We start from the raw sequence: 26225 nt of genomic DNA on the forward strand, positions 1-26225 counted from the left end.
TGTTAAAACCCTTCATATATTTGAAAGTTTCTATCATGTCGCCCCTTTCTCTTCTCTGCTCCAAACTATACATATTGAGATTTCTTAGTCTTTCTGGGTATGTTTTGTGATGTAGGCCATGCACCATTTTAGTTGCCCTCCTTTGTACAGTTTCTAATGTATTAATATCCTTTTGAAGATATGGCCTCCAGAACTGAATACAGTATTCTAGATGAGGCCGTACCAATGACCTATACAGTGGCATTATTACTTCTTTCTTTCTGCTGCTGATTCCTCTCCCAATGCAGCCAAGCATCTGACTAGCCTTCCTCATTGCCTTGTTACATTGCTTACCTGCCTTTAAGTCATCTGAAATAGTGACTCCTAGATCCCTTTCCTCCTCAGTAGTTTCCAGTATAGTGCCATTAATACTGTATTTAGCTTTAGGATTTTTGAGACCCAAGTGCATGATTTTGCATTTTTTGGCATTAAACTGTAATTGCCAGACTCTTGACCATTCCTCTAGTCTACCTAGATCCTCAATCATTTGTTTTACCCCACCTGGTGTGTCTACCCTGTTGCATACCTTTGTGTCATCTGCAAAAAGGCATACTTTCCCTTTAATCCCATTTGCAATGTCACCAATAAAGATATTGAAAAGCACTGGTCCAAGTACAGATCCCTGGGGTACTCCACTGGTAACATTTCCCTCCTGTGAATGCACTCCATTTACCACAACTCTCTGTTTTCTATCCTTCAACCAAGATCTTATCCATTCAATAATCCTAATATCCAATCCCAAACTTTCAAGTTTATTTAGCAGTCTGCGATGTGGAACTGTGTCAAAAGCCTTACTAAAGTCAAGATAAGCTATATCCATGGCTCCACCTTTATCCATCACTTTAGTCACACAATCAAAAAAGTCAATAAGATTTGTTTGACATGATCTTCCCCCAGTGAATCCATGCTGTTTGGGATCCAGTAAATTGCCGGATTTGAGATGATCTACAACTCTTTCTTTTAAGAGTGTTTCCATCAATTTCCCTACTACTGATGTAAGACTCACTGGTCTGTAGTTGTTTGCCTCTTCCTTGCTTCCACTTTTGTGCAGTGGGACTACGTTTGCTCTTTTCCAGTCCCCTGGAATTTCTCCTGTAGCTAATGACTGGTTGAATAATTCTGTCAATGGTGCTACCAGCACCTCTTTAAGTTCTTTTAGTATCCTTGGATGTATCCCATCTGGCCCCATAGATTTGTCCACTTTCAGCTTTGAGAGTTCTGTTAGGACCTTCTCCTCTGTAAATGTACTTGTTTCATTTTCCTGAATATCCCTGCAACTTAACTGTGGCCCCTTCCCCTCTCTTTCAGTAGTAAATACTGAGCAAAAATAATCATTAAGATGATCTGCTATTAAATTGTCTCCCTCAACAAGATTCCCAGTGTCCGTCTTTAGTTTTATAATTCCGCCTTTTGTTTTTCTTTTTTCGCTTATATACCTAAAAAAAGTTTTGCCTCCTTTACCCACTGACTGGGCCATTTTCTCCTCAGCTTGTGCCTTTGCACATCTGATTACCTTCTTTGTCTCCTTCTGTCTAACAAGATATATCTTTTTGTCTTCATTATTTTGTGTCTGCTTATATTTCCTAAAAGCCATCTTTTTTGCTCTCACAATATTTGCTACTTCTTTTGCAAACCACACTGGCTTCCTTTTCCTTGTGTTTTTCCTAACAGTTTTGATACAAAGGTCTGTTGCCTTCAATATTGCACATTTGAATGTTTTCCACCTCTCCTGCACTGTTTCCAAGTTCCTCCACTCTGCCAAAGAATCGCTTACACATTTTCCCATCCCTACAAAATCAGCCTTCCTAAAATCCAACACCTTTGTTTTTGTATGGGACGAGTCAGTCTCTGTCTTAATGCTGAACCATACTGCTTGATGATCACTGGATCCGAGGTTTTCACCCACTTTTACGTCTGATAATCTGTCTCCATTTGTAAGTATTAAGTCTAATATTGCGTCTTTCCGAGTGGGCTCCCTCACCAATTGGTGGAGGGATGCTCCCTGAAGGGAATTTAAAATGTTCCTACTTCTAGTGGAACTAGCAACAGACACCTCCCAGTTTACATCAGGAAGATTAAAGTCTCCCATGATTATTACCTCTCCTTTTAATGCCATTTTAGTTATGTCCTGCAATAGGTTCTTGTCAAGTTCCTCTTCCTGACCTGGTGGCCTGTATATCACGCCAATACGAATAATCAACTTTTCCCCTGTTTCTATGGTCACCCAAAGGGCCTCAGTTTTTTCTTCAATACTTTGTATTAATGTAGTATTTATGGCATTTTTTACATACATTGCTACCCCTCCCCCGATTTTTCCAATTCTGTCCTTCCTAAACAAAGTATATCCCGGTATAGCTATGTCCCAGTCATGATTTTCATTGTACCATGACTCTGTAATTGCCACAATGTCTAGATCATCCCTTGTCATTATTGCAGTTAGTTCTGGGATTTTATTTCCTAAGCTCCTAGCATTTGCACACATAGCTTTTAGAGTTTTGTTTGTGCTTTTTCTGTTCCTAGCTATGTTCTTCTCTCTGCCTATTTTTATTTGGTTTTGTTCTGAATTATCTTCTGTTGCTGTGGATATGCTTCCTATTCCCTTTGCCTGCAGAAACAATACCTCTGTGTTGGGGGAGCAGATTTCTTTATTCCTATTTGGTTCACTGCCCCCCTTTGTTAGTTTAAATAGCTCTTGATGAAGCATCCAAACTGTTCAGTTAGTATTTTTGTTCCCGTTGAAGATGGGTGCAGGCCGTCACTTTTGTATAAGCTCCTATCTTGCCAGATGGTGTGACTATGGCCTATAAATCCAAATCTCTCCTCATTGCACCATGTCCTTAGCCAAACATTGAAGTTTCTGATGCAATGAGTTCTGTCTTCCCCTCTGTGTACTGGCAATACTTCTGAAAAAGATACAGTGGTTGCCACCTGCTTCAGAGCAGTCCCTAACTTCCTAAATTCATCTTTTACAGCAATGAGTTCTGCATTTGCCAGGTCATTTGTCCCTAGGTGGACAATGACATCCACCTCCCCATCTTTTCTTGCTGCCTTCACAATTCTTAGCATGCGCTCTTTATCCCTTGGAGCTGTGGCTCCAGGTAAGCACCTTACTTGTTTCTCTACTTCATTTGCATTTCCCAGATGTATTCCTCTAATAATGGAATCTCCCAAAAGAAGTGCAGTCCTTTTTGGAGATTCAATTTTCCTGTTCCATTTCCTGTTCCTATGGTTGGTAGATGTCCCCATATCCTCCTGTTCTGTAGTGCCTCTATTAGTTGTATCTTCCAGCCCTGCAAGAGTAGCATACGAGTTTTGCAGTGTCACCGCTTGCGGGAGGTGTCTGTGTCCCTCTGGAAACCTCTGCCCTTGAGAGCCCACAGTAGTCCAGGCAGAATGTCTTCTGGTGGCTCTCTGAGGCAGTGGAGGCTTCAAAGACACAGACATCTTACAAATCTCAGCATGCAGTTTTGCTATCTCCTCCTTCAGCAGAGAAAATTGCTCACAGATTGGACAGCAGCTGAGTCTCCACGCTGCCTCTTTCCAAACAAATGCTTTACATCCATTGCACTGCACAAGGCCAAACATTGTATCAGATGTGAATGGTATTTCAAATTTGTGTGTTACTTGGTGTATTTTAAAACTCACCTGTTGCTGTATTCTAACTCACCTGCTGCTGTTACAAACTCACTTAATAAGCCAAGCCTCACTTTATAATGCACGCCTGTTGGCATTGTAATTTGAAACATGATAGTAAAAATAAATTGGCTTATTTAAAATAGGTTTATATATAAGAATTGACTAATGAATTGGTTGTAAATTTTCATTTTGTGTAAAAACTTGGAACAGTATGCCACACCTCCACATACTGGTTGTACCCTATTTCTGCTACTTTTTTGGAGTTGATAAAACAATTGCTAGTTCTATCTTCTGGTTACATTTGATTATTTATTTATTTGTTTTTTGGTTTTTTTTTGCAGCTGCTGGAAGGAAGCTTTGCAAGAGAGGTCAGCCATGAAGTTGATGGACTCATCTTTCAACCAATTGGAGTGAGTTTTAGTTTGGCTTGCAAGTACGGTTTTAGTAATGTGATACAAATTACATTTTAAATATTTACCTAAAACCACATATTATTATAAAAGCAAAATGTATGTGATTAGCTTGACACAATTATCAATTCTTCAAATGTAACGAAATTGTTATGCAATTTTTAAATGTGATAATCTCCTCTGTCCTTCATTTCCTTCACAGTAAATCAGTGGCTATTTTTATAGAATTTGGCATGGGTTTAAAAACCACATCATTGAAAAAAGTCGTAACATAAAGTTATGTCCTCATAAATCTTGCCTCTATGCACCACATAGCAGGAGATGCCTGGCATGAGCGAGCTGACATACCCTGTACAACTATTTTTGCCAGAAATATGTCTTATTTACATCGCTATGTGAATAGGTCACTCAAGCAGACTCTGCTGATTAAAATGATATGTGGCAGATTTCTGATACTCTAGGGCGCCATGATTAAAAAAAGTTTGGGGACCACTGCCTTAAACTATAATTGGAGCTTTTTTTTTTCTTTTTTTTCTCAATATACAGCTTTTTATTTTATGCCATATACCTGGCTTTCCACTTAAATAATTTACATTTCTCATACGTCCTAGAGGATGCTGGGGATGCTTCAAGAACCATGGGGTATAAACGGGATCCGCAGGAGACATGGGCACTTTAAGACTTTAAATGGGTGTGAACTGGCTCCTCCCTCTATGCCCCTCCTCCAGACTCCAGTTAGATTCTGTGCCCATAGAGCAGGGGTGGGCAATTATTTCAGCTGAGGGGCCACTTGACACTTTCCTGTCAGTATTCGAGGGCCGCACACAAAATAGCAGCTCCCCCACGTGCCAAAAATATAGGGACGTGGCTTCATGGGGAAGGGGTGTGGCCAAAAAATAATACAGATTCATATTAGGCTGTACAATAGTCTCCATTATTCAAATTATGCCACACAGTAGCGCCACTTACACACATTACTCCAGGTAGAGCCCCTCTTTTACACATTACAGCAGGTAGAGCCCCCTTTTACACATTACGGAAGGTAAAGCCCCCTTTTACACATTACGGCAGGTAGAGTCCCCTTTTACACATTAACATTTTATTTGGGATAACCATTGCACAGCAAGCAAATTATCCAGTGTCTTATGGCCCCTGATGAAAGGTGTGACACAGTGACAGAACACGTGGGGTGGAACACGGTGATGGAACACAGGGGGTGACGCGGTGACAGAACACGGGGGGGTGACACAGTGACAGAACACGGGGGTGGGACACGGTGACAGAACACGGGGGGCTTGACACTGACAGAACACGGGGGTGGGCCACGGTGATGGAACACAGGGGGTGACACGGTGACAGAATATGGGCGGGTGACACGGTGACAGAACACGGGGGGGGTGACAGAACACGGGTGGGTGACAGAACACGGGGGGTGACACGGTGACAGAACACGGGGGGTGACACGGTGACAGAACACGGGGGGTGACACGGTGACAGAACACGGGGGGTGACGCGGTGACAGAACACGGGGGGGGTGACACAGTGACAGAACACGGGAGGTGACACGGTAACAACACAGCGGGGTGACAGTGACAGAACACAGGGGTGACACGGTGACAGAACACGGGGGTGGGCCACGGTGATGGAACACAGGGGGTGACACGGTGACAGAACACGGGGGGTGACACGGTGACAGAACACGGGGGGGTTACACAGTGACAGAACACGGGAGGTGACACGGTAACAACACGGCGGGGTGACTTAGTGACAGAACACGGGGGTGACACGGTGACAGAACACGGGGGGGTGACACAGTGACAGAACACGGGGGGGTAACACGGTGACAGAACACGGGGGGCTTGACACTAACAGAACACGGGGGTGGGCCACGGTGATGGAACACAGGGGGTGACACGGTGAGAGAATATGGGCGGGTGACACGGTGACAGAACACGGGGGGGGGTGACAGAACACGGGTGGGTGACACAGTGACAGAACACGGGGGGTGACACGGTGACAGAACACGGGAGGTGACACGGTAACAACACTGTGTCACCCCCGTGTGACTTAGTGACAGAACACGGGGGTGACACAGTGACAGAACACGGGGGTGACACGGTGACAGAACACGGGGGGGTGACACAGTGACAGAACATGGGGGGGTAACACGGTGACAGAACGCGGGGGGATGTGACATGGTGACAGAACGCGGGGGTGACACACTGACAGAACGTGGGGGTGACAGGGCACGGTGACAGAACACGGGAGGTGACACGGTAACAACACGGGGGGGGTGACTTAGTGACAGAACACGGGGAAGTGACACGGTTAAAGAATCCGGGGGGGAGGGTTGGGGGTGGTACAGTGAGCGTTAAAGATCTCCCCCCTAAACTAAAAACAGTCTGACGCCACTGCCCGCACACACAAACATATGCACACACACACACACACTCCCTCATATATATATATATATATATATATATATATATATATATATATATATATATATACAAACAAAGAACCCAGCACTATATATATACAAACAAAGAACCCAGCACTCACCAAAGTAAACTCACTTATCCTCAATAAATAAATGATGGGGGTTTAGTTGGTGGATTGGCCAATGCACGGAAGCCTGCATACCGATTTTCAAGGTTTTCTATTTGTGTATATGACGGGGTTAATCTATGGTTAGCTCTTATTAACCGTGGCCACTAGCTTTCTCATGCACCCCTGTGTGGACTTTATTATCCTGAACCTGTCTCAGCTGTTTCTTAGCAATCATCTTTGAGCCAGTGCAATAGGTGACTAGTGTGCCTTTAAAAGCCATAAAGTCTGTGGCAGGTACACATTAAATCTAGCAGGCAGATGAGTTGTGTAACAGCAGTGAAGTAGTCAGGTTTTAAGACTCTGTGATAGTGTAGGACCTGCATGAAGGTGGGGTACCTTGAAAATCGGTATGCAGGGGGCGTGGCCTAGCCTGCAAGCTGAGAGGAAGCCTTTTTTATGAGCTCCTGCTGGCCCCGCTCATAAAACTTATATAAAACCTATTTCAAAGGCCCCAAGCACCTCTGTACTGGACCACCTGCTCCCCTGATCACTAAACACCAGAGGGGCTTGGTTGCGGAGCCGGGGAGCCCTTATCAGGGCTTCTGCAGGTTGCGGCCTTCCCCTCCTCAAGAAGCCGGGGCCTCGATTTGGGAGTGGAGCCGTCGGTCCGCTGGACCTGGTGCGGCGATTCTGCGGACCCCCTCTCCCACCTGAGCGGCCCTCCCTGACACCCAAGAGCCCACCCATCAAGCACTGACCCTCACAGGAGACCGGCGACCGGACAATCTGCAGGAGGTGAGAGCCGGGACGAGTGTGACTGGCGGCCGGCGGCCATCTTGTGGTTGGCGCCGCCCGGACTCTGAGTCCTGCTTTGACGATCCCCGGCCTCTCCGGGCGCCTGCCCTCCGACCCCCACCTCACCCATCCTTACAAGACAGATCTCCCCCCTTCACTGGCGGGGATTAACGACCCGGGGACCTCCGGAGGATCCGTATCTTACTTACAGGCGGCGGCCATCTTGTGACTGGCAACACTCTCTCCTCACTCCATAGCTAGAAATGGCTGTAACTCTAGCTCCCTCTTGTGGCGACTTTTAGATTAGACAACTCACAGCCACTATAAATATATTTCTATACTTCTGCCTATTCTCACACCTGCTCCACCCATAAACCCATGCCGGCTTCTACACCTGTGTGACATTTCTCCTCGCCCATGTGCGCTGTTCACGGACTGATGCCTACCGGTCCTGAGCTATTACTCGTTGGGATGTAACCTGTTATACTTCCCCTATTTTTTTCCTCTCCATGTGACCTCATTATAGCCTGCTCCTTGCGTGAGGCGACTCCTACTGTATAAATCGGTCCTCCGTTGCCCGCTTTTTTTTATGGAAAAATTTCTCATACCCACCCCGATGTCAATTGCTGACCCCGCCTCTACAACCCGAGGCGATACTGTGTGGGGACACTCGTCTGATTCAGACTGCTCTGTCACCCGTTCCAGGTCCTTACAAAAACGCAAGTCTGCTCCGGCCAGTAAGCCTCCCAAAATGAAACCTGCGGATATTGCGGCGGTGCTGGGCCCTCTGCTAGATGAAAAGCTGGCGGGCATTAGAGAAGCTATTGACTCCACTTTATCCAAATTAACTCAACACTCTGGCCGCTTAGATGACGTCGAACAGAGGGTGTCTACCCTGGAGGATGATTTGCATGCAGCACAACTCACCATTAATTCACAGCAAAGTGACATTTCGGATCTGACCCAGAAGCTAGATGATTTGGAGAATCGCGGACGCAGAAGTAATCTCCGGGTGGTGGGCATCCCCGAATCGGTCAAAGGCCATGAGTTACTTGACCTTCTTTCTAATTGGATACCGCAACAACTGGCCATGGATCTCAAAGGTGCCCCTCTGGCTATTGAGCGGGCACATAGAATCGGCCCTGAACGTAAAACAAACTCTGGTCGCCCTCGCCCGGTGATCATGAAAATCCTTAATTATGCCGACAAAGCTCGACTCCTAGACCACTACCGGAAGACGGATAGCTTAACCTACAACGGAGACCGGCTCTTGATATTTCAGGACTTTTCCACCATTGTCGCTGCTAAACGCAAGGAGTTTGCCCCGTTGTGCAAGCAACTGTTTAACGCCAAAATTAAATTCTCTCTCCTGTACCCGGCCCGGCTGCGGGTCTTCGAGGACGGCAAGCCGTTGTTCTTCGATGACATAACACTCGCCAAGGCCCACTTCTCGAGTTTACCCACTTGACTGTTGCACTGTTATTATTGCTTGCATACATGTTTTTCTCTTTTTTTTTCTCCATCTGTAGGTCACGTGGAGAGGAATAATTGCGCAGCTCTGTGTATACAATGAGCTGTAAATTTTCTTGTTTTTCTTGTTTGTTTTTTATGTTACTGTTTAATATTGTTGGTTGCACCTGCCGAACCTGCCGACCCCGATCCTCCATGGGTCAACCCCTTCCCGCTCGCTGGGACGGGCAGGGGCCCTACTTTACCTCTAGTATACTTTTTCTTGCATTCCCATCCATCGGTATAGGCTGATATAGCTGACCCTGCTCCTACTCCCCCCGCCGCCGCGGAAGATACCCCACTCCTTGCCTTCAATATAGTATCATGGAATGTGGAGGGCCTTAACGCTCCAGTGAAGCGCAAGAAGGTACTCTCCCACCTCCACCGTTTGACCCCTCACATCACCTTCCTACAGGAAACACACTGGCTGGACGATCCCCGTAACACTCTACGTGCCCCCTGGATCGGAGATTGTATCTCGGCCCCTTATTCTAATAAGACCAGGGGAGTTGCCATCCTTTTTCACAAGTCCCTACAATATTCGATACGCAGAAGGTTTCTTGATCCTAATGGGAGATTTATTTTGCTAGATGTGACTATTGATAATGTCTTGTATACTCTCCTTAATCTATATGCCCCAAATGTCTCTCAACAGGATTTTTTTGCAGTTGTCCTACAGAAACTTTCCTCTTGGGGGAGCTCTAATCTAATCCTGGGAGGAGATTTCAACACGGTCATCGATCCGTCCATGGACAGGTCTGGGGTGAGTACTTCATCCTCCAAATCCGGCTGTGATCTTCTTTCCTCCCTCTGTTCACAACTTGCTCTCTCCGACCCTTGGCGTATCCATCACCCTCTTCTTCGTGATTACTCTTTCTACTCTCACCCTCACTCTACGCACTCCCGTATTGATTATATTTTCTTATCCCGACACCTCTTCCCTAAAGTCACTCACACATCGATTAAAAATATTATTATCTCAGACCATGCCCCTATTATGATTTCTCTTAAGCTCGCGCTGCCCCAATGTTTTTCCAAATGCTGGCGATTCCCTGCTTATCTTACTCACTCTGAGGATTTTCTCCTACACCTTAGACACACTTGGCACACCTACGTTGCTGATAATTTGGCCCAGGCGGAGGATGTCTCACTGTTCTGGAGCGCCTCTAAAGCTGTTATCCGGGGCCACATTATCTCATACGTAAATTCTAAACGCAAAACATTTAACTCCCGCCTCCATGAACTGAGCTCCCTTCTCACCTCAACTTATAGAACGTATAAGCGTTCCGACACTCCCGCACATAAAGAGGCATACCTGACTGCTAAACAAGTATATGATACCTTCCTAACAGAGCAGGCCCAGACACGATATGATTACCAGCGGAACAAATTTTTTAGATGGGGTAATAAATCGGGCAGACTCTTGGCAAACCTCGCTCGGGGACCCCGCACGCGCACATGGGTTGAGGTGGTTAAATCTTCAGACACTATTATATCAGATCCGACAGCCATTTGCGCCGAATTTATGCAGTTTTACAAATCCCTATATACAGCAGAGTCAGATAACGTGGAGACAGGTGAATCCTTTTTACATGACGCTCAGCTTCCTGTCCTCTCTCGAGAGGACAGGGACCTTCTCGAGATGTCTATAACTGAGGAAGAGATACTCACAACTATCAAATCTTTACCAAACGGCAAGAGCCCAGGCCCTGATGGCTTTGGGGCTGAATACTATAAATTACTTAATGCTGAACTCACACCCACTCTAGCCAAATTATATAATCATATATTTACCTCCGGAACTATACCCTTATACTTCAATGAGGCACGGATAATTGTAATACCCAAGCCGGGTAAAGATCCCTCCCTCGTGGGTTCCTATCGCCCTATCTCACTTCTTAACCAAGACTTCAAATTGCTTACCAAACTAATGGCCAACCGTCTACAGTCTTGTCTGCCTCATCTCATTTCCCCGGCCCAGTTAGGCTTTATTAAAGGCAGACAATCTGTACAAGGTATTAGATCGGCGATAGCTGCTATTTCCCATACCCGCCTTCATAATTTGGAAGACAATATTCTTATTAATCTAGACGCCGAAAAGGCCTTCGATAAAATCGCTTGGCCACACCTTTTTAGAGTGCTCTCCCATCAGCAATTTGGCACTAATTTCTGTAGTCTAATGCGGACCCTCTGCACTGCTCCGATGGCCCAGGTGGTAGTTAATAATGTGGCCTCCCCTTCCTTTTCTCTTGAGAGAGGCACCAGACAAGGATGCCCTCTCTCCCCTTTGCTTTTTAATTTGGCCTTGGAACCTTTTATTCGTTATATCCAACTGCTACCTGGGTTTAGAGGCATTGTTGTTGGGGATCGCGAACTCAAAGTTATAGCCTTCGCAGATGACCTACTTATATGTACCTCTGACCCTAAACGCTCCCTTCCTGTATTGGTAGAGGCAATTGACAGATTTTCGTCCTTTGCTGGCTTCTCCATTAACTTTGCCAAGTCTGAAGCCCTGGCCATATTTGGCCAGGCGAGACTGGGTTGGATTAGACCCTTCCCGTTTAGATGGGCCCCCTCGCATATCACCTTTTTAGGAGTGGCTCTACCACAACATCTCTCCACCCTCTATGCACGTAATATAACCCCGATCATACATAAAATACAGACTGAACTTAGCCTATGGCAAAACCTTCCCCTTAATATGTTAGGGAGATGCAACCTGTTTAAAATGGCAAGCTTCCCGAAACTCCTGTATATTCTCCAAATGACTCCCATTCTTCTCACTAACTCCGACTTTTCTTTACTTAATACCTTGCTTTCCAAGTTTATATGGAACCGTAAGCGCCCCAGGATAAGTCTAAAAAAAATGTCGCAATCGGTGCGCCAAGGGGGTGTAAACCTACCAAACATTAAACAATACAATCTAGCGTGCTTACTACGTTTCGCTATGGATTGGCTCAGTGGCAACGATGTATTCACAGATACCATGTTAGAATCTCAGCTTTGTGCTCCTCTCTCTCTTGCTTACCTCCTACATGCCCGGCCCTCTCAAATAAAATCTCCCCAATTTGATAACCCGTTGTTGTCTTCCACTATTAAGGCGTGGAAAATGGCTAGGAAAGCTCTTGGTCTCAAATATTATTACTCAGTATCTCTACCTTTGCTTGGAAACCTGGAGTTCCAAAATGGTACTGCCTCTTTGCCTTTTAGTGCTTGGTGCTCCTCTGGTTTAAAGACTCTACGTAATCTGATGACACCTACTCACACTCCTTTGCCATTCCAGGAGGCTATTGAGAAATATGCAATTTCACCCCTGCATGGATTTCACTACTCCCAGGCTATACATTATCTTACATCCGTTCTCCCTCACCTCACGGGAAAAGACTTTGTTAACCCCTTAGACTCCCTTTTACGCTCCAACACATACTCCATATCTTCTATCTATGCGCGCATCCGCACTGAACTGGACCCCCACACTGATTTCCCTGATCTGGCTAAATGGATCTCCCAAGTTCCTACATTCACAGTAGACACCCTATTAGATACTTTTGTTATGACCCTTAAACTAATACCGGCTAGTATATATCAGGAAATGGCCTATAAACTGCTACACAGGGCATATATTTCGCCTAAACAAGGTTTTCTAATGGGTATATCAGATAGGGCCGGATGTAATAAATGCTCAACGGTAGAAGCTGACCTTTTCCATTGTCTCTGGGCCTGCCCTGCCATTCAAAAATTCTGGCATACCTTACACCATTATGGCACCTCAACGCTAGGCATCCCCTTTCAATGCACTGCTCCCTGGGCCCTCTTTGGTCATCTGTCAGATCAACCTGGAATTCCACGCACTGATAAAAAATTGATAGTGTTACTTTCAGCAGTGGGGAAAAAAGCTATATTGCAACAGTGGATCCATCCTACCTCTCCTACTCTCCCTATGGCTACTTCTAGGTTACTCTTCTTATTTAATATGGACTGGCTGGAGGCCTCTATCCACAAGGAAACCCTGACTCCTGCACTCTTTAAGTGCTGGGATAAATACATTTGTACCCTCCCTCCCCACACTAAACTAGCAATACATAAATGTTTCCAATCTAACTTTTGGTACTCTCTCCGACAACTTGATAACCAAGTTTCTCTAACTGACTGAGCTTCCTATCTTCCCCTCTCCCTCTTCTTCATCCGTACTTCCCTCTCCACACACACTTCCTCTTTTCTTTTCCCTCTCTTCTTATTTCTGCTGTTTCTTCCCTGGCGGATTGGATGGACACTTCTATGGACGGATCGGTGGCCTGTGGCTCTTGGTAGGTGTTTTTGCTTATTTTTGTTCTAACGTTTTTTTTTTGTGATGTTCCTTTTTACCTCTTCTTTTTCTTAATTTGAACTGCTGGAATTGAGTGTCAGTTTTTAGTCAGTCATATCCAGTCCCATTCTCAATATATTATAGCCTGACCGCCGCTCTTCTGGTGGTTTACAATTTGTTCTTGTTGATTGTTTTGGAAAATTGAAAAATTTCCTCCACCTACTCATATATGCTGTATACTTTTACCTTTCTTATCTGCTTACTTTAATGTCGATATGTCTGATATGTATGCGGTTTTTGCTCCCCCTTATTTCTGTACCATGTTTTGGAGGTATTTAATAAACATATTTGGAAAAAAAAAAAAGAAAATCGGTATGCAGGCTTCCGTGCATTGGCCAATCCACCAACTAAACCCCCATCATTTATTTATTGAATTGTTGAGGATAAGTGAGTTTACTTTGGTGAGTGCTGGGTTCTTTGTTTGTATTTATTAGAGCGATGTGGTCATGGGCTACATGCACCCCGCCCTGTGAGTGGTAAGTACAGCTGTGTACCCCGCTTTTGTGGTGGAGAGTGCTGTGTTACATGCACCCCACCCTGTGAGTGGTAAGTGCATAGCTGTGCCCCGCTTCTGGTGTGGTGAGTGCTGTGGTTTTTTCTCTGTGTGTGTGTGTGTGTATATATATATATATATATATATACACGCGCACACACACACACACACACACTTTCTTTCCCTCACTTTTTCCATTAACTTACTGATCTGTGTTTGGCTGGCAGTGGCAGGAAGGATGGATCTGTAGCAGTGGCTTATGTCCAGTGTAGCTCCGCCCCTTAGGTCCCGCATAACCACGCCCCCTCATCTCCGCCTAGCTCCGCCCCCATTTTGACTGATCTCTGCCTTTGTCACTGGGGACTGTGGAGGCGGAAGGAAGAGGATGAGTGTGTCAGGCGCCTTGCAGCAGCAGGGGAGACAGGCGCCGGCAGCTTGGAGGTACTGCAGAGCAATGACAAGCAGCTCAGTCGGTCGGGCCGCTTGTCATTTCACACTGGTGGGAAGCAGTGGGCCGGGCAGGATCAGTTTGCGGGCCGCATCCGGCCCGCGGGCCGTATTTTGCCCACTTCTACCATAGAGACTGGTCACACACTGAGGAGCTCTACTAAGTTTCTCGGAAAAGACTTTGTTAGGTTTATTATTTTCAGGGAGCACTGCTGGCGACAGTCTCCCTGCATCGTGGGACTGAGGGGGAGAGAAGCAGACCTACTTCTCTGAGTTCAAAGGCCCTGCTTCTTAGGCTACTGGTCACCATTAGCTCCAGAGGGTCTGATCACTTGGTACGCCTAGCTGCTCGTTCCCGGAGCCGCGCCGTCACCCCCCTCACAGAGCCAGAAGAAAGAAGCCGGGTGAGTAAAGGAAGAACAGAAGACTTCAGTGACGGCAGAAGACTTTAGTATAACTGAGGTACCGCGCTGCGCGTCATTGCTCCCACACACAAGCGGCACTACAAGGGTGCAGGGCACAGGGGGGGCGCCCTGGGCAGCATGTATACCTCAGATAGCAACTGGCAAAAGAGATATTAAGTGCCTGGGCACTAAATACAGACCCCTGTCAGTATAAATATATAGAAAATAGCGGGGCTGAAGCGCGCCATTAAGGGGGCGTGGCTTAGCCCTCACAGCTCTAACTAGCGCCATTTTCACCTCAGAGGCGCTGGCCCTGCCAAAGCACTGCTGAACAGATCACAGTGGAAAAGGGGGGGGGGGCACAGTGGTTATTGTGCAATATATGTTTAAAGTGAAGCACAATATATAATGAGCGTGGTGTAGAAGAGCTGCTAAACGTCTTCTGTGTCACCCTGACAGAAAGTACTGGGTCTATCCCTTATAGCCAGTGTAATGTCGGTGGGTGTTTGGTACACGTGTGTCGGCATATCTGAGGCTGAGTGCTCAGCCACAAACGGCTATGGGAATGTCTCTGTTGGCACCGCCAACTCCTGATGGTACTTGGTTCATGTAAATAACATGTCAGTAGATGTATGCTTTTCCAAAGAGAAAACTATATGGGAGAGACAGACGTGTGTGGGTGACCCTGTCGTCGGCACCAACGAATCTGACTGGGTAAAAATTGACATGTTAATGTGATGCATTTCAGAAAGCTATACCTGTATGTATGTATGTGTATATATATATATATATATATATATATATATATATAGATGTATGGTACGGTTGCATAGATCTGTGGCTCGATCACAGACCTAGTAATTTTGTGGAGGGCGTAATATTGATAATATATTTCCCTCAGACCCCTCGGGGTCGCAAAGATGTTATTTTGCCCAGTTACTACTCCCTGATATCGACACGAATGCTATTTCTTATGTCGACCATAATGTTTCCTGATTAGATCCACAACATCGGCATTCAGTACAGGTTTCATACACATTAAGAACGTATTAACGTCACTAGGGACCCTGCTGTTCCTGACAAATATATATATATATATGAGATATATATATATATATATATATATATATATATATATATATATAGATATATATGGATATATGTGTGTGTATATGTGTATTTAAATATGTATATTCATATTACAATTATAATTAATGCTGAAGTAAAGTTATTCCTTCTCATGTGCTGGTCGCTCTGTTGAAAAAGCTCTAGGTCAGCCGTGACAAGATGATTTCAAATCCTCACGAGGAGTCCGAGTGTTTATTCTTTTCCCGCCGTGGATAGAATAATGTGAGAATCAACCCCTGTTCTGCAAGGGGCCCTGTCACAAAGGATCGTATACAGGAAGCTAAGTGATATTTTAATTATATGCTTTGATTATACTTGCATTACATGCGCATGGGGGAGTGCTTGTATTCAGAAATGGTCGTTTACCTTGTCATCCGATATAATTACCCTGGGGAGAGATGGGATACTCCTTATGTTGGGTCATATCTAGAACATTGCAGCATACTGTCGTGCGACTACAAGAGGTATGGGAATCTTCGGTTCGCGGGCCAATTTCATGGCGGTCTCGGCTAGGAGGGCGTTGTGGATTCATCAGTGGAATATTGATGCTGATTCCGAGAAGAAATGGAGTCTCTTCCCTATGAAGGTGAAGTCTGGTTTGGTGTTGGCCTCTTTAAGTTGATCTCGGCAGATGCCACTGGTAAGTCTACCGCCGTGCCCTATGTTCCCTCACAACGGTTGGTGACGCATTATTGAAGGATGCAGTCATTCCGTCCGAATAGATACAGATTTCCCTTTTTCTTTGCAGGTAAAAGGAAGGTAATATCCACCGCATGTCGTTGGGTCTATCTTGCGGGAGCCCACACCGGTGGGACCACGTCTAAAACTTCTCAGTCAGTCCTGGAAAGGACATGGACAAGTGAGTTTTAAGAATAGAGTCCCTAGGGGGACATACTGGAGTTTCCAGACGTTTCCCCTCACCGATTTTTCAAATCGACCTTACCGATTCTCCTCCGGACGGGGAGGTAGTATGCGACGCAATACGAGAATTGTGTTAGGATCAGGCCATTGTCCTGGTGTCCCGGTCACACACAAAAAAAAAAAAAGGCTGTTATCCAAGCTTTTTCGTGCTCCCGAGGCCGGAAGGCTCGGTCAGACCAATCCTATATCTGAAATCACAGAATTTCTGCTTAAGGAAGTTAAAATCCACGATGGAATCTCTCATGGCAGGGATCTCCGATCTGAGAAAGGAGGTCTAATTACGTTTTCTTTCGCATTAGGCTTACCTGCAGTTTGCAATTCAGGATTGTCATTACCAATTTCACAAAGGTGAGGGCGGTATGATGGTTGTCCTTCGATGGTAAGGAGTCATTGTTATTCTGTACGTGGACGCTCGCCTGATTACGGCAGGGTCAAGTAACCAAGTGGTTGTTTCTTCCAGTGGAAAAGGCTCTGAGGATCCAGAGTCTGATCAGACCTGCAGCAGTGTCAGTCCATCAATACATTCAGTTGCTAAAAAAGATGGTTACGGCCTACGAGGCCGTTCAGTGGGCAGGTTACATGCCAGGGTGTTTTTAGCGGGACCAGTTGCACAAGTGGTCCGGTTCCCACCTGGGATAATCCTGTTTTTCAAGACTAGAATCTCACTCGTGGTGGCGGCGCAGTTCTCATTTCTTAAGCACAGGTTCGGGTTCCAAGTCTGGATCCTAGTGACCACGGATCCATGCCTCCGAGGCGTGGGAGCTGTCACACAGGAGGACAACTTCCAAGGAAGAGGGTCAAGTTAGGATACTTGTCACCACGTTAACGGTCTAGAGTTAAGAGCCGTTTATAACGGTTTTCTACAAACGAAAAACGGAGCTGGAATGGCAGAAGCCAGAAAGATTTTCCGCTGCGCGACAAAACATATACGCGCTCTCTCAACGATGTTCGTTCCGAGTGTAAACAACTGGGAAGCAGACTTCCTCGGCAGACACGTTCTCCATCCAGGAGAGTGGAGTCTTCATCAAGAGGTTTTCACAGAAGTGACAAGTCATTGGGGAATTCCTCAAATAGACATGATGGCGTCTCACCTCAATAAGAAACTTCAGAGATATTGTTCCAGGTCGAGGGACCCTCAAGAAATAGTGGTGAATGCCCTAGTGGGTTTTTTCAGTCGGTCTTTGTGTTCCCTCCACTTCCGCTCTTTCCAAAGATGCTAAAAATCATAAGAAGAAGAAAGATTCAGGTGATCCTCATTGTTCCAGACTGGTCAAGGAGGGCTGGTATCCGGATCTTCAGGAATTACTCATAGGAGATCCCTGGCCTCTTCCTCTACGAGAGGATCTGTTACAGCAGGGGCCGTGCGTGTACCAAGAAATACTGCGGCTTCGTTTGACGGCTTGGAGGTTGCACGCCGGATCCTAGCCCGAAAGGGTATTCCCAGTGAAGTCATCTCTACTCTTCTTCAGGCAGAAAAGGAGTAACGTCAAAACATTACCGCCGTATTTGGAGAATGTATGTGTCTTGGTGTGAATCCAAAAAGGCTCCTATGGAAGAATTCCAGTTGGGTCGGTTTCTCCAATTTTATTACAAGATCGAGTGGATGCGGGTCTTAGGTTGGGCTCGGTTAAGGTTCAGATTTCGGCCTTATTGGGTTTATTACGAAAACAATTGGCCTCCTTTCCTGAAGTTCATACTTTCGTAAAAGGAGTGTTACACATCCAACCTCCCTTTGTGTGGCACCATGGGATTTTAACATGGGGTTGCAGTTCCTGCAATCTCATTGGTTGAACCTTTACATAAGGTTGAGTTGAAATTCCTCACTTGGAAAGTGGTCATGCGGATGGCCTTGACATCCTCAAGGCGGGTTTCTGAATTAGCGGCTTTGACTCACAAGAGCCCCTGTTTAATCTTCCATGAAGATGGAGCAGAGTTGAGAATTCGTCAGCAATTTCTGCCGTAGGTGGTTTCATCGTTTCGCATGAACCAACCTTTATTGTGGTACCGGTGGCTACTGATGCCTTGGCGGAATTGAAGTCTCTAAATGTGGTCAGAGTTTGAATATTTATGTCGCCAGAATGGCTCAAATCAGGAAAACGGAGGATCTGTTTATCCTGTGTGCTCCCAACAAGATTGGGGCGCCTGCTTCCAAGCAGACTATTGCATGCTGGATCTGTAATACGATTAAGCATGCTCATTCTACGGCTGGATTGCCGTTACCGAAATCGGTGATGGCCCATTCTACCAGACAGGTGGGCTCATCCTGGGCAGCGGCCCGAGGAGTCTTGGCAAGCAGCTGCTTGGTCGGGTTCAAACACTATTGCGAAGTTTTACAAGTTTGATACCCTGGCTAATGTGGACCTCTTGTTTGGTCAATCGGTGCTGCAGAGTTACCCGCACTCTCCCGCCCGTTCTAGAGCTTTGATATAAACCCCATGGTTCTTGAAGCATCCCCAGCATCCTCTAGGATGTATGAGAAAATAGGATTTTAATACCTACCGGTAAATCCTTTTCTCTTAGTCCGTAGAGGATGCTGGGCGCCCGTCCCAGTGCGTACTGTATCTGCAGTTGTTGGTTATGGTTACACACATGGTGTGTTGCGTTTAAGTCACCCTGTTACTGATGTTATTCATGCCGTGGCATGCGTTATGCTGTTATTGGTTGTGTTTGCACACAGGTTGTGTTACGTTTTATGTCAGCGTATTGCTACATATTTTTATCATGCCGTCGGCTGGTGTTCTATTGAATGCCACGTTCTGCGACATGCTTGAGGTGTGAGCTGGTAAGACGCTCACCGTGGTTTAACAATATATACTTTCCTCAAAATGTCCGTCTCCCTGGGCACAGTTCCTATAACTGGAGTCTGGAGGAGGGGCATAGAGGGAGGAGCCAGTTCACACCCATTCAAAGTCTTAAAGTGCCCATGTCTCCTGCGGATCCCGTCTATACCCCATGGTTCTTGTAGCATCCCCAGCAGCCTCTACGGACTAAAAGAAAAGGATTTACCGGTAGGTATTAAAATCCTATTTTAAGCACGGGCTGGGCATGCATACATTACTTGTGTACTACTGGAGCAAGATTTCTTGTCACGAAAGTTGATCACATGGCTTGAGGCGTGTGAAAAATATTTTGTGAAACAGTCAGAGACCACCATGGAAGTGGAAGTTTAATGCTTGCAGTTTTGAGAAGAGTATGTATTTAGAAAATATGGAAAGACCACACTTTTTACTGTATTTTGATACAAATGTCTGGGACCTTGGGAACACATTCATACTGTATGTGAAATGTAATTGTTGCATAGTGCTTTTTTTCGATTTGTACTCCACTTTATCAATAACAAATCAACAGTGCTCAGTGGCAAACGCAGGATTTAGCGAGGGGGGTTCCGTGGGTTTATATGTATATGCGCATGTTTTATATATATATATATATATAATATAGAGAGAGAAGGGGGGGATTTACAGGTACTCTGAAACCCTCCCTGCGTGCGCCACTGGTGCCTAACGGGGGACTTATATAGTGTTAAAGCAGGTCTATGTACTTGTCATAGAATTGCACCTAATCCATTGCCGCATATGAAGATGAGAATTACAAGACTTGTAACGGAAGTGGCATTTGCCTGCTACTCAATACAATAAATAGTTTCAATTATTAACTTAATAACAGATTTAAAATGACTAGAAGTCATCAATGTGGCCTCTCTAGATACATGTATTTGCCATTAAAATATTGATGCTTTTAATCTCGCTATTAAAACGGAGAAATTATGTCCTAGAGGATACTGGGGTCCATTTAGTACCATGGGGTATATATGGGTCCACTAGGGGCCATGGGCACTTTAATAATTGGATAGTGTGCACTGGCTCCTCCCTTTATGCCCCTCCTACCAGACTCAGTTTAGAAAATGTGCCCGAAAGAGACGATCACGCTGAAGGAAGCTCCTGAAGAGTTTTCTGCATTTATTTTATGCGTTTGTTATTTTCAGGCAGGGCTGGATGGCACCAGCCTGACTACTTCGTGTGACTTAGGGGGGGAACGGGGAGTGATTACTAGTGTACTAAGTCTCCTATCAGGGTACTTAGTCTGCGACCCGGCTAAGCTTGGCATTAGTGATAAGGGCGCGGTAGGGGCAGGCACCAAACATCTCTGTGTCTCCCTTCTTTGTGGGCTCTTTGTGGGTTAATTGTGCTTAACCTTTCCTCTGTGTGTGTGTGTGCTGTCATATTACATTATGTCAGGCAAAGAGTTTGTGTCTTGTACCGCAGAGTGTTCCTCTTCACAAGGGGGCTCACTACTGGGTACTCTGAGTTCACAAACTAGCGGGGCTGAACCGGAATGGGTTAATTCTCTTAAGGGAATGATCTTTCTACAAAATTGTCCTGCAAGAAAGAGACGCAATACTTAAGACAGACTGTGGATGAGTTTATGAACAGAGACTCGGTCCCCAAGACAGTGTCTCAATCCCCTCCCATTTGTCCACAAAAGCGATCTCTGGCCCATATCCTGCAGTCTGACTCTGACAGGTCAGACATGGAGGAGGGGAGGGGGGGGGACTCAGAGGGTGGGGGATGCAGCTCTGTCACAGGGAATAGAGGCTCTTATAGAGGCTATCAGATGTTCTGCATATTCCTGATAGGGTGTCAGAGGAGTGTGCTCAATCTTATTTTAATGTAAAAAAGAAGTCCTCAGTCACTTTTCCTGCGTCAAAGGAATTGAATACCCTGTTTGAAGAACCATGGGTAAATCCTGATAAGAAGATTCAGATCCCTAAAAGGTTGCTCTCATCTTTTCCTTTTCCTCTGGAGGATAGAAAAAAAATGGACAGTTTAGGCTGTCACGTAAAATTGTATTGCCTGTTCCTGGTGCAGCCTCCCTGAAAGACACGACTGATCGTAAAACTGAGACTACACTCAAATCATTGTACACAGCTGCTGGGGTGGCCCAAAGACCCACGATTGCATGTGTGTGGATCACTAAAGCCATTGCTAAATGGTCAGGTAACCTAATTGATGGGTTAGATTCCTTATCTAGGGGGGATGTTGTCTTATTCCTGCAGCATATACTCCCTGAACTTTATGGTGGAGGCCATAAAGGAAATAGGCGTGCTTAACGCACGCACCACCGCTATGGCAGTGTCGGCACACAGAGGCTTGTGGCTACGCCAGTGGACCGCTGACGTGGACTCCAGGAACGGTGTGGAAGGCCTACCATTCACAGGATCGGCCTTGTTCGGAGATTAATTAGACAAATGGATCTCCACGGCTACTGCCGGTAAGTCTACGTATCTTCCTTCCGCAGCCCCCCCAACCAAGAAGACTTACTCAGCTTCTAAGTTACAGTCCTTTCGGATTGCCAAGTTCAAGGGCAAATCCAGAGGTGTTTCTACGTCCTCCAGCAGCGCAAGAGGTAAACCACGCAAACCAGCTCAGGCTCTGCTTCCTCAAAGATTGCAGCATGACGGCGGACCGTAATGCCTGGAAGGATGTCAGGTTGGAGCGCGCCTACAATTTTTCAGTCAAATTCGTGCCAGGATTCCTGGGTCATAAATCTTATTTCCCAGGGTTACAGACTGGAGTTCCAAGAGCTCCCGTCTCACAGATTCTTCATATCAGGCTTGTCTGTTTCACAAGAGGCAAGTATAACTTTACAACATGCCATCCAAAAACTGGTACAGACTCGCGTCATTGTTCCAGTTCCACCTCATCAGCTAAACAAGGGGTACTATTCCAACTTGTTTGTAGTACCGAAACCGGACGGTTCGGTAAGACCAATTTTGAACCTCAAGTCGTTGAACTCGTACTTACGAGTGTTCAAATTCAAGATGGAGTCTCGTGAAAGCGGTGATCTCAGGTCTGGAAGAGGGGGAATTCCTAGTGTCTCTGAATATCAAGTATGCATACCTTCACATTCCAATCTGGCCGCCTCATCAGGATTTCCTAAGGTTTGCACTGCAGGACTGTCACAACCAGTTCCAGGCCTTCCATTTGGTGTCTCCACGGCACCGAGGGTGTTCACCAAGGTGATGGCAGAGATGATGTTTCTCCTCCGCAAACAGGGAGTGAACATAATTCCGTACCTGGACGATCTCCTGTAAAAACACCGTCCAGGGAAAGGTTGCTGGACAGCATTGCTCTCTCAACCAAACTTCTCCAGGATCATGGGTGTATTCTGAACCTTCCAAAATCTCACCTAGAGCCAACACGGAGGCTCCCATTCCTGGGAATGATACTAGATATGGAGTCGCAGAAAGTGTTCCTTCCGTTGCAAAAGGCATTAGTGATCCAGTCGATGGTTCGGGATGTTCTGAAGCCAACCCGGATATCGGTGCAGCTATGCATTCGTCTTCTGGGGAAAATGGTGGCCTCTTATGAGGCTCTTCGATACGGAAAGTTTCTTGCAAGACCCTTCCAGCTCGATCTGTTGGACAAATGGTCCGGATCGCATCTTCACATGCAGCAGAGGATCAGTCTGTTGCCAAAAGTCAGGATCTCACGTCTGTGGTGACTACAGACTTCTCACCTCGTCGAGGGTCGGAGGTTCAGAATTCAGAACTGGATTCTGCTAACCTCAGGTTGGGGAGTAGTCATTCAGGGGGTGCAGTTTCAAGGAAGATGGTCAAGTCAGGAAGTCGTCCTTCCAATCAACATTCTGGAACTCAGGGCAATATACAATGCACTTCTGTAGACCTCACAGCCTCTTCAAGATTTGGCCATTTAGGTCCAGTCGGACAATGTGACGGCAGTGACGTACATAAACCGACAGGGTGGAACGAAAAGCAGAGCAGCAATATCAGAGGTGTCAAGAATTCTCCTCTGGGCAGTGAGAAATGCTGTGGCATTGTCAGCGGTCTTCATTCCGGGAGTAGACAACTGGGAAGCAGACTTCCTCAGCAGACCCGACCTGCACCCGGGGGAGTGGGGACTTCACCCGGAAGTGTTCAGGTGCTTGACAAGTCGATGGGGATATCCACAGATCGACATGATGGCATCTTGTCTCAACAAGAAGCTCAAGCGGTTTTGTTTTAGATCGAGAGACCCACAGGCAGTGGCGGTAGACACCCTGATGACTCCATGGGTCTATCAGATGGTGTACGTGTTTCCTCCACTTCCTCTGTTCCCAAGAATTCTAAAGAGAATAAAAATGGAAAAGGTTCAAGCATATCTAATTGCTCCAGACTGGCCAAGAAGGATCTGGTACGCGAACCTTCTGGAGATGCTCCTCGAAGATCCGCGGCCTCTACCTCTTCGCAAGGATCTTCTGCAACAGGGCCCGTTCGTCTGTCAGGACTTACCGTGGCTATGTTTGACGGCATGGAAGTTGAACGGCTGATTCTAGTCAGAAGAGGGATCCCTAACAAGGTTATCCCGACTATGATCCAAGCCAGGAAGGGGGTAACGTCTAAGCATTACCATCGTATTTGGAAGAAATACGTGTCTAGGTGTGAGAGCAGAAAATTTTCTGTGGTGGAATTCCATCTATGACGTCTCCTTTTTCTACAAGCAGGAGTGGATGTGGGCCTACGTCTGGGCTCCATAAAAGTCCAAATTTTGGCCTTGTCCATTTTCTTTCAGAAACAATTGGCTTCTCTCCCTGAGGTCCAGACGTTCTTGAAAGGTGTTCTGCACATCCAACCTCCCTTTGTACCTCCCACGGCACCTTGAGATCTCGATGTGGTGCTGCATTTCCCCCAATTGGACTGGTTTGAGCCGTTACAGGAGGTGGACGTAAAATTTCTTACGTGGAAGACCGTCACACTGTTGGCCTTGGCTTCATCAAGACGTGTGTCGGAGCTGGGGGCTTTGTCTCACAAAAGTCCCTATTTAAATGTCCATGAAGACAGAGCTGAATTTAGAACTTGTCAGCAATTTCTTCCTAAGGTGGTATCTGCGTTTCACATCAACCAACCTATTGTGGTCCCGGTTGTCACTGACACCTCTGCTACTTCAAAGTCTTTGGATGTTGTGAGGGCTTTGAAGGTGTATGTTAAAAGAACAGCTCGTAACAGAAAGACGTACTCGCTGTTTGTTCTTTTTGATCCCAATAAGATTGAGTGTCCTGCTTCTAGGCAGACTATTGCACACTGGATCAGACTTACTATCCAGCATACTTATTCCACGGCAAGTTTGCCATGTCCAAAATCTGTACAGGCCCACTCTAGTAGTTTGTGGGTTCTTCCTGGGCGGCAGCTACTTGGTCAGGTTCGAACATGTTTGCAAAGTTCTACAAGTTCGATACTTTGGCCTCTGAGGACCTACAGTTTGGTCAATCAGTTCTGCAAAAACCTCAGCACTCTCCCACCCGGTTTGGGAGCTTTGGCACATCCCCAAGGTACTAAATGGACCCCAGTATCCTCTAGGACACAGGTTCTCAAACTCGGTCCTCAGGACCCCACACAGTGCATGTTTTGCAGGTCTCCTTACAAAATCACAAGTGAAATAATTAGCTCCACCTGTGGACCTTTTAAAATGTCTGTGAGTAATTAATACACCTGTGCACCTGCTGGGTTACCTGCAAAACATGCACTGTGTGGGGTCCTGAGGACCGAGTTTGAGAACCACTGCTCTAGGACGTAAGAGAAAATAGGATTTTAATTACCTACTGGTAAATCCTTGTCTCGTAGTCCGTAGAGGATACTGGGCGCCCGCCCAGTGCTTCATTCTTCCTGCACTGTTACTTGGTTAAGTAATATTGGTTCAGCCGTTGCTGTTCCTGTTCCAAGTTTGGTCAGCTTGGGTTTCCTCTTGTTGTGTGTGCTGGTTCGGAATCTCACCACTATTCTTATCTATCCTTCTCTCGAAGTATGTCCGTCTCCTAGGGCACAGTTTCCTAGACTGAGTCTGGTAGGAGGGGCATAGAGAGAGGAGCCAGCCTACACTATCAAATTCTTAAAGTGCCCATGGCTCCTAGTGGACCCGTCTATACCCCATGTACTAAATGGACCCCAGTATCCTCTACGGACTATGAGAAAAGGATTTACCGGTAGGTAATTAAAATCCTATTTTTGGCAACCCAGAGGTTATTATTACAACCCACGGTGTTTATTATCTGTGGTGCACTCGTAGATTGAGGCAAAGTAACATGTTCATATTGTATTTTAACCGTTTTAGCTCAATCTGACCTTGGTAAGCTGTTTTTATGCATGTGAAATTAATAAGAAGTTATTTGTTTTGCTAACTACTATCAAATCTCTGTTTAGATTTTTGGAATGTTCTAAATGAGATTTTATAACTATGTACAATCTTGAATTATATCTGCTGTAGTGCCCCATTATTTATAAATCTCTAATACAGACATGTCTTCAAACACCAACCCGCCATACACCATGCAGCAATAGATGCCTGTCGTGAGCAAGCCATCACATCTTTCATCCAGTTATGCGTCTTAATCACAGTGCGATACAACAAACCCACTTCATAAGACTGCACTTATTGGGTGGAATTCAAATGTTTGAAAAGTCGGTTGGGTGTCTGGTTTTTCCTGTCTATTAGTTTATAAAGTTATAAAAATTGTGGCGAGCGCAGCCTTTC

The 26225-nt window shown here is 45.9% G+C and overlaps 1 protein-coding gene across 2 annotated transcripts in view; it reads left to right on the forward strand.

Moving 5' to 3' along the window:
* Positions 1-26225, forward strand: part of RNGTT (RNA guanylyltransferase and 5'-phosphatase) — a 945165-nt gene that overhangs the window by 602546 nt on the left and 316394 nt on the right. For both annotated transcript variants that reach the window (XM_063916923.1, XM_063916922.1), the window contains exon 12: positions 4017-4085. In XM_063916923.1, coding sequence (XP_063772993.1) covers positions 4017-4085 — 69 coding nt within the window. The remainder of the gene's footprint in view (positions 1-4016; positions 4086-26225) is intronic.

Source organism: Pseudophryne corroboree, chromosome 4 (genome assembly GCF_028390025.1).
Source record: "Pseudophryne corroboree isolate aPseCor3 chromosome 4, aPseCor3.hap2, whole genome shotgun sequence".
In the NCBI taxonomy this organism is placed as follows: domain Eukaryota; kingdom Metazoa; phylum Chordata; class Amphibia; order Anura; family Myobatrachidae; genus Pseudophryne; species Pseudophryne corroboree.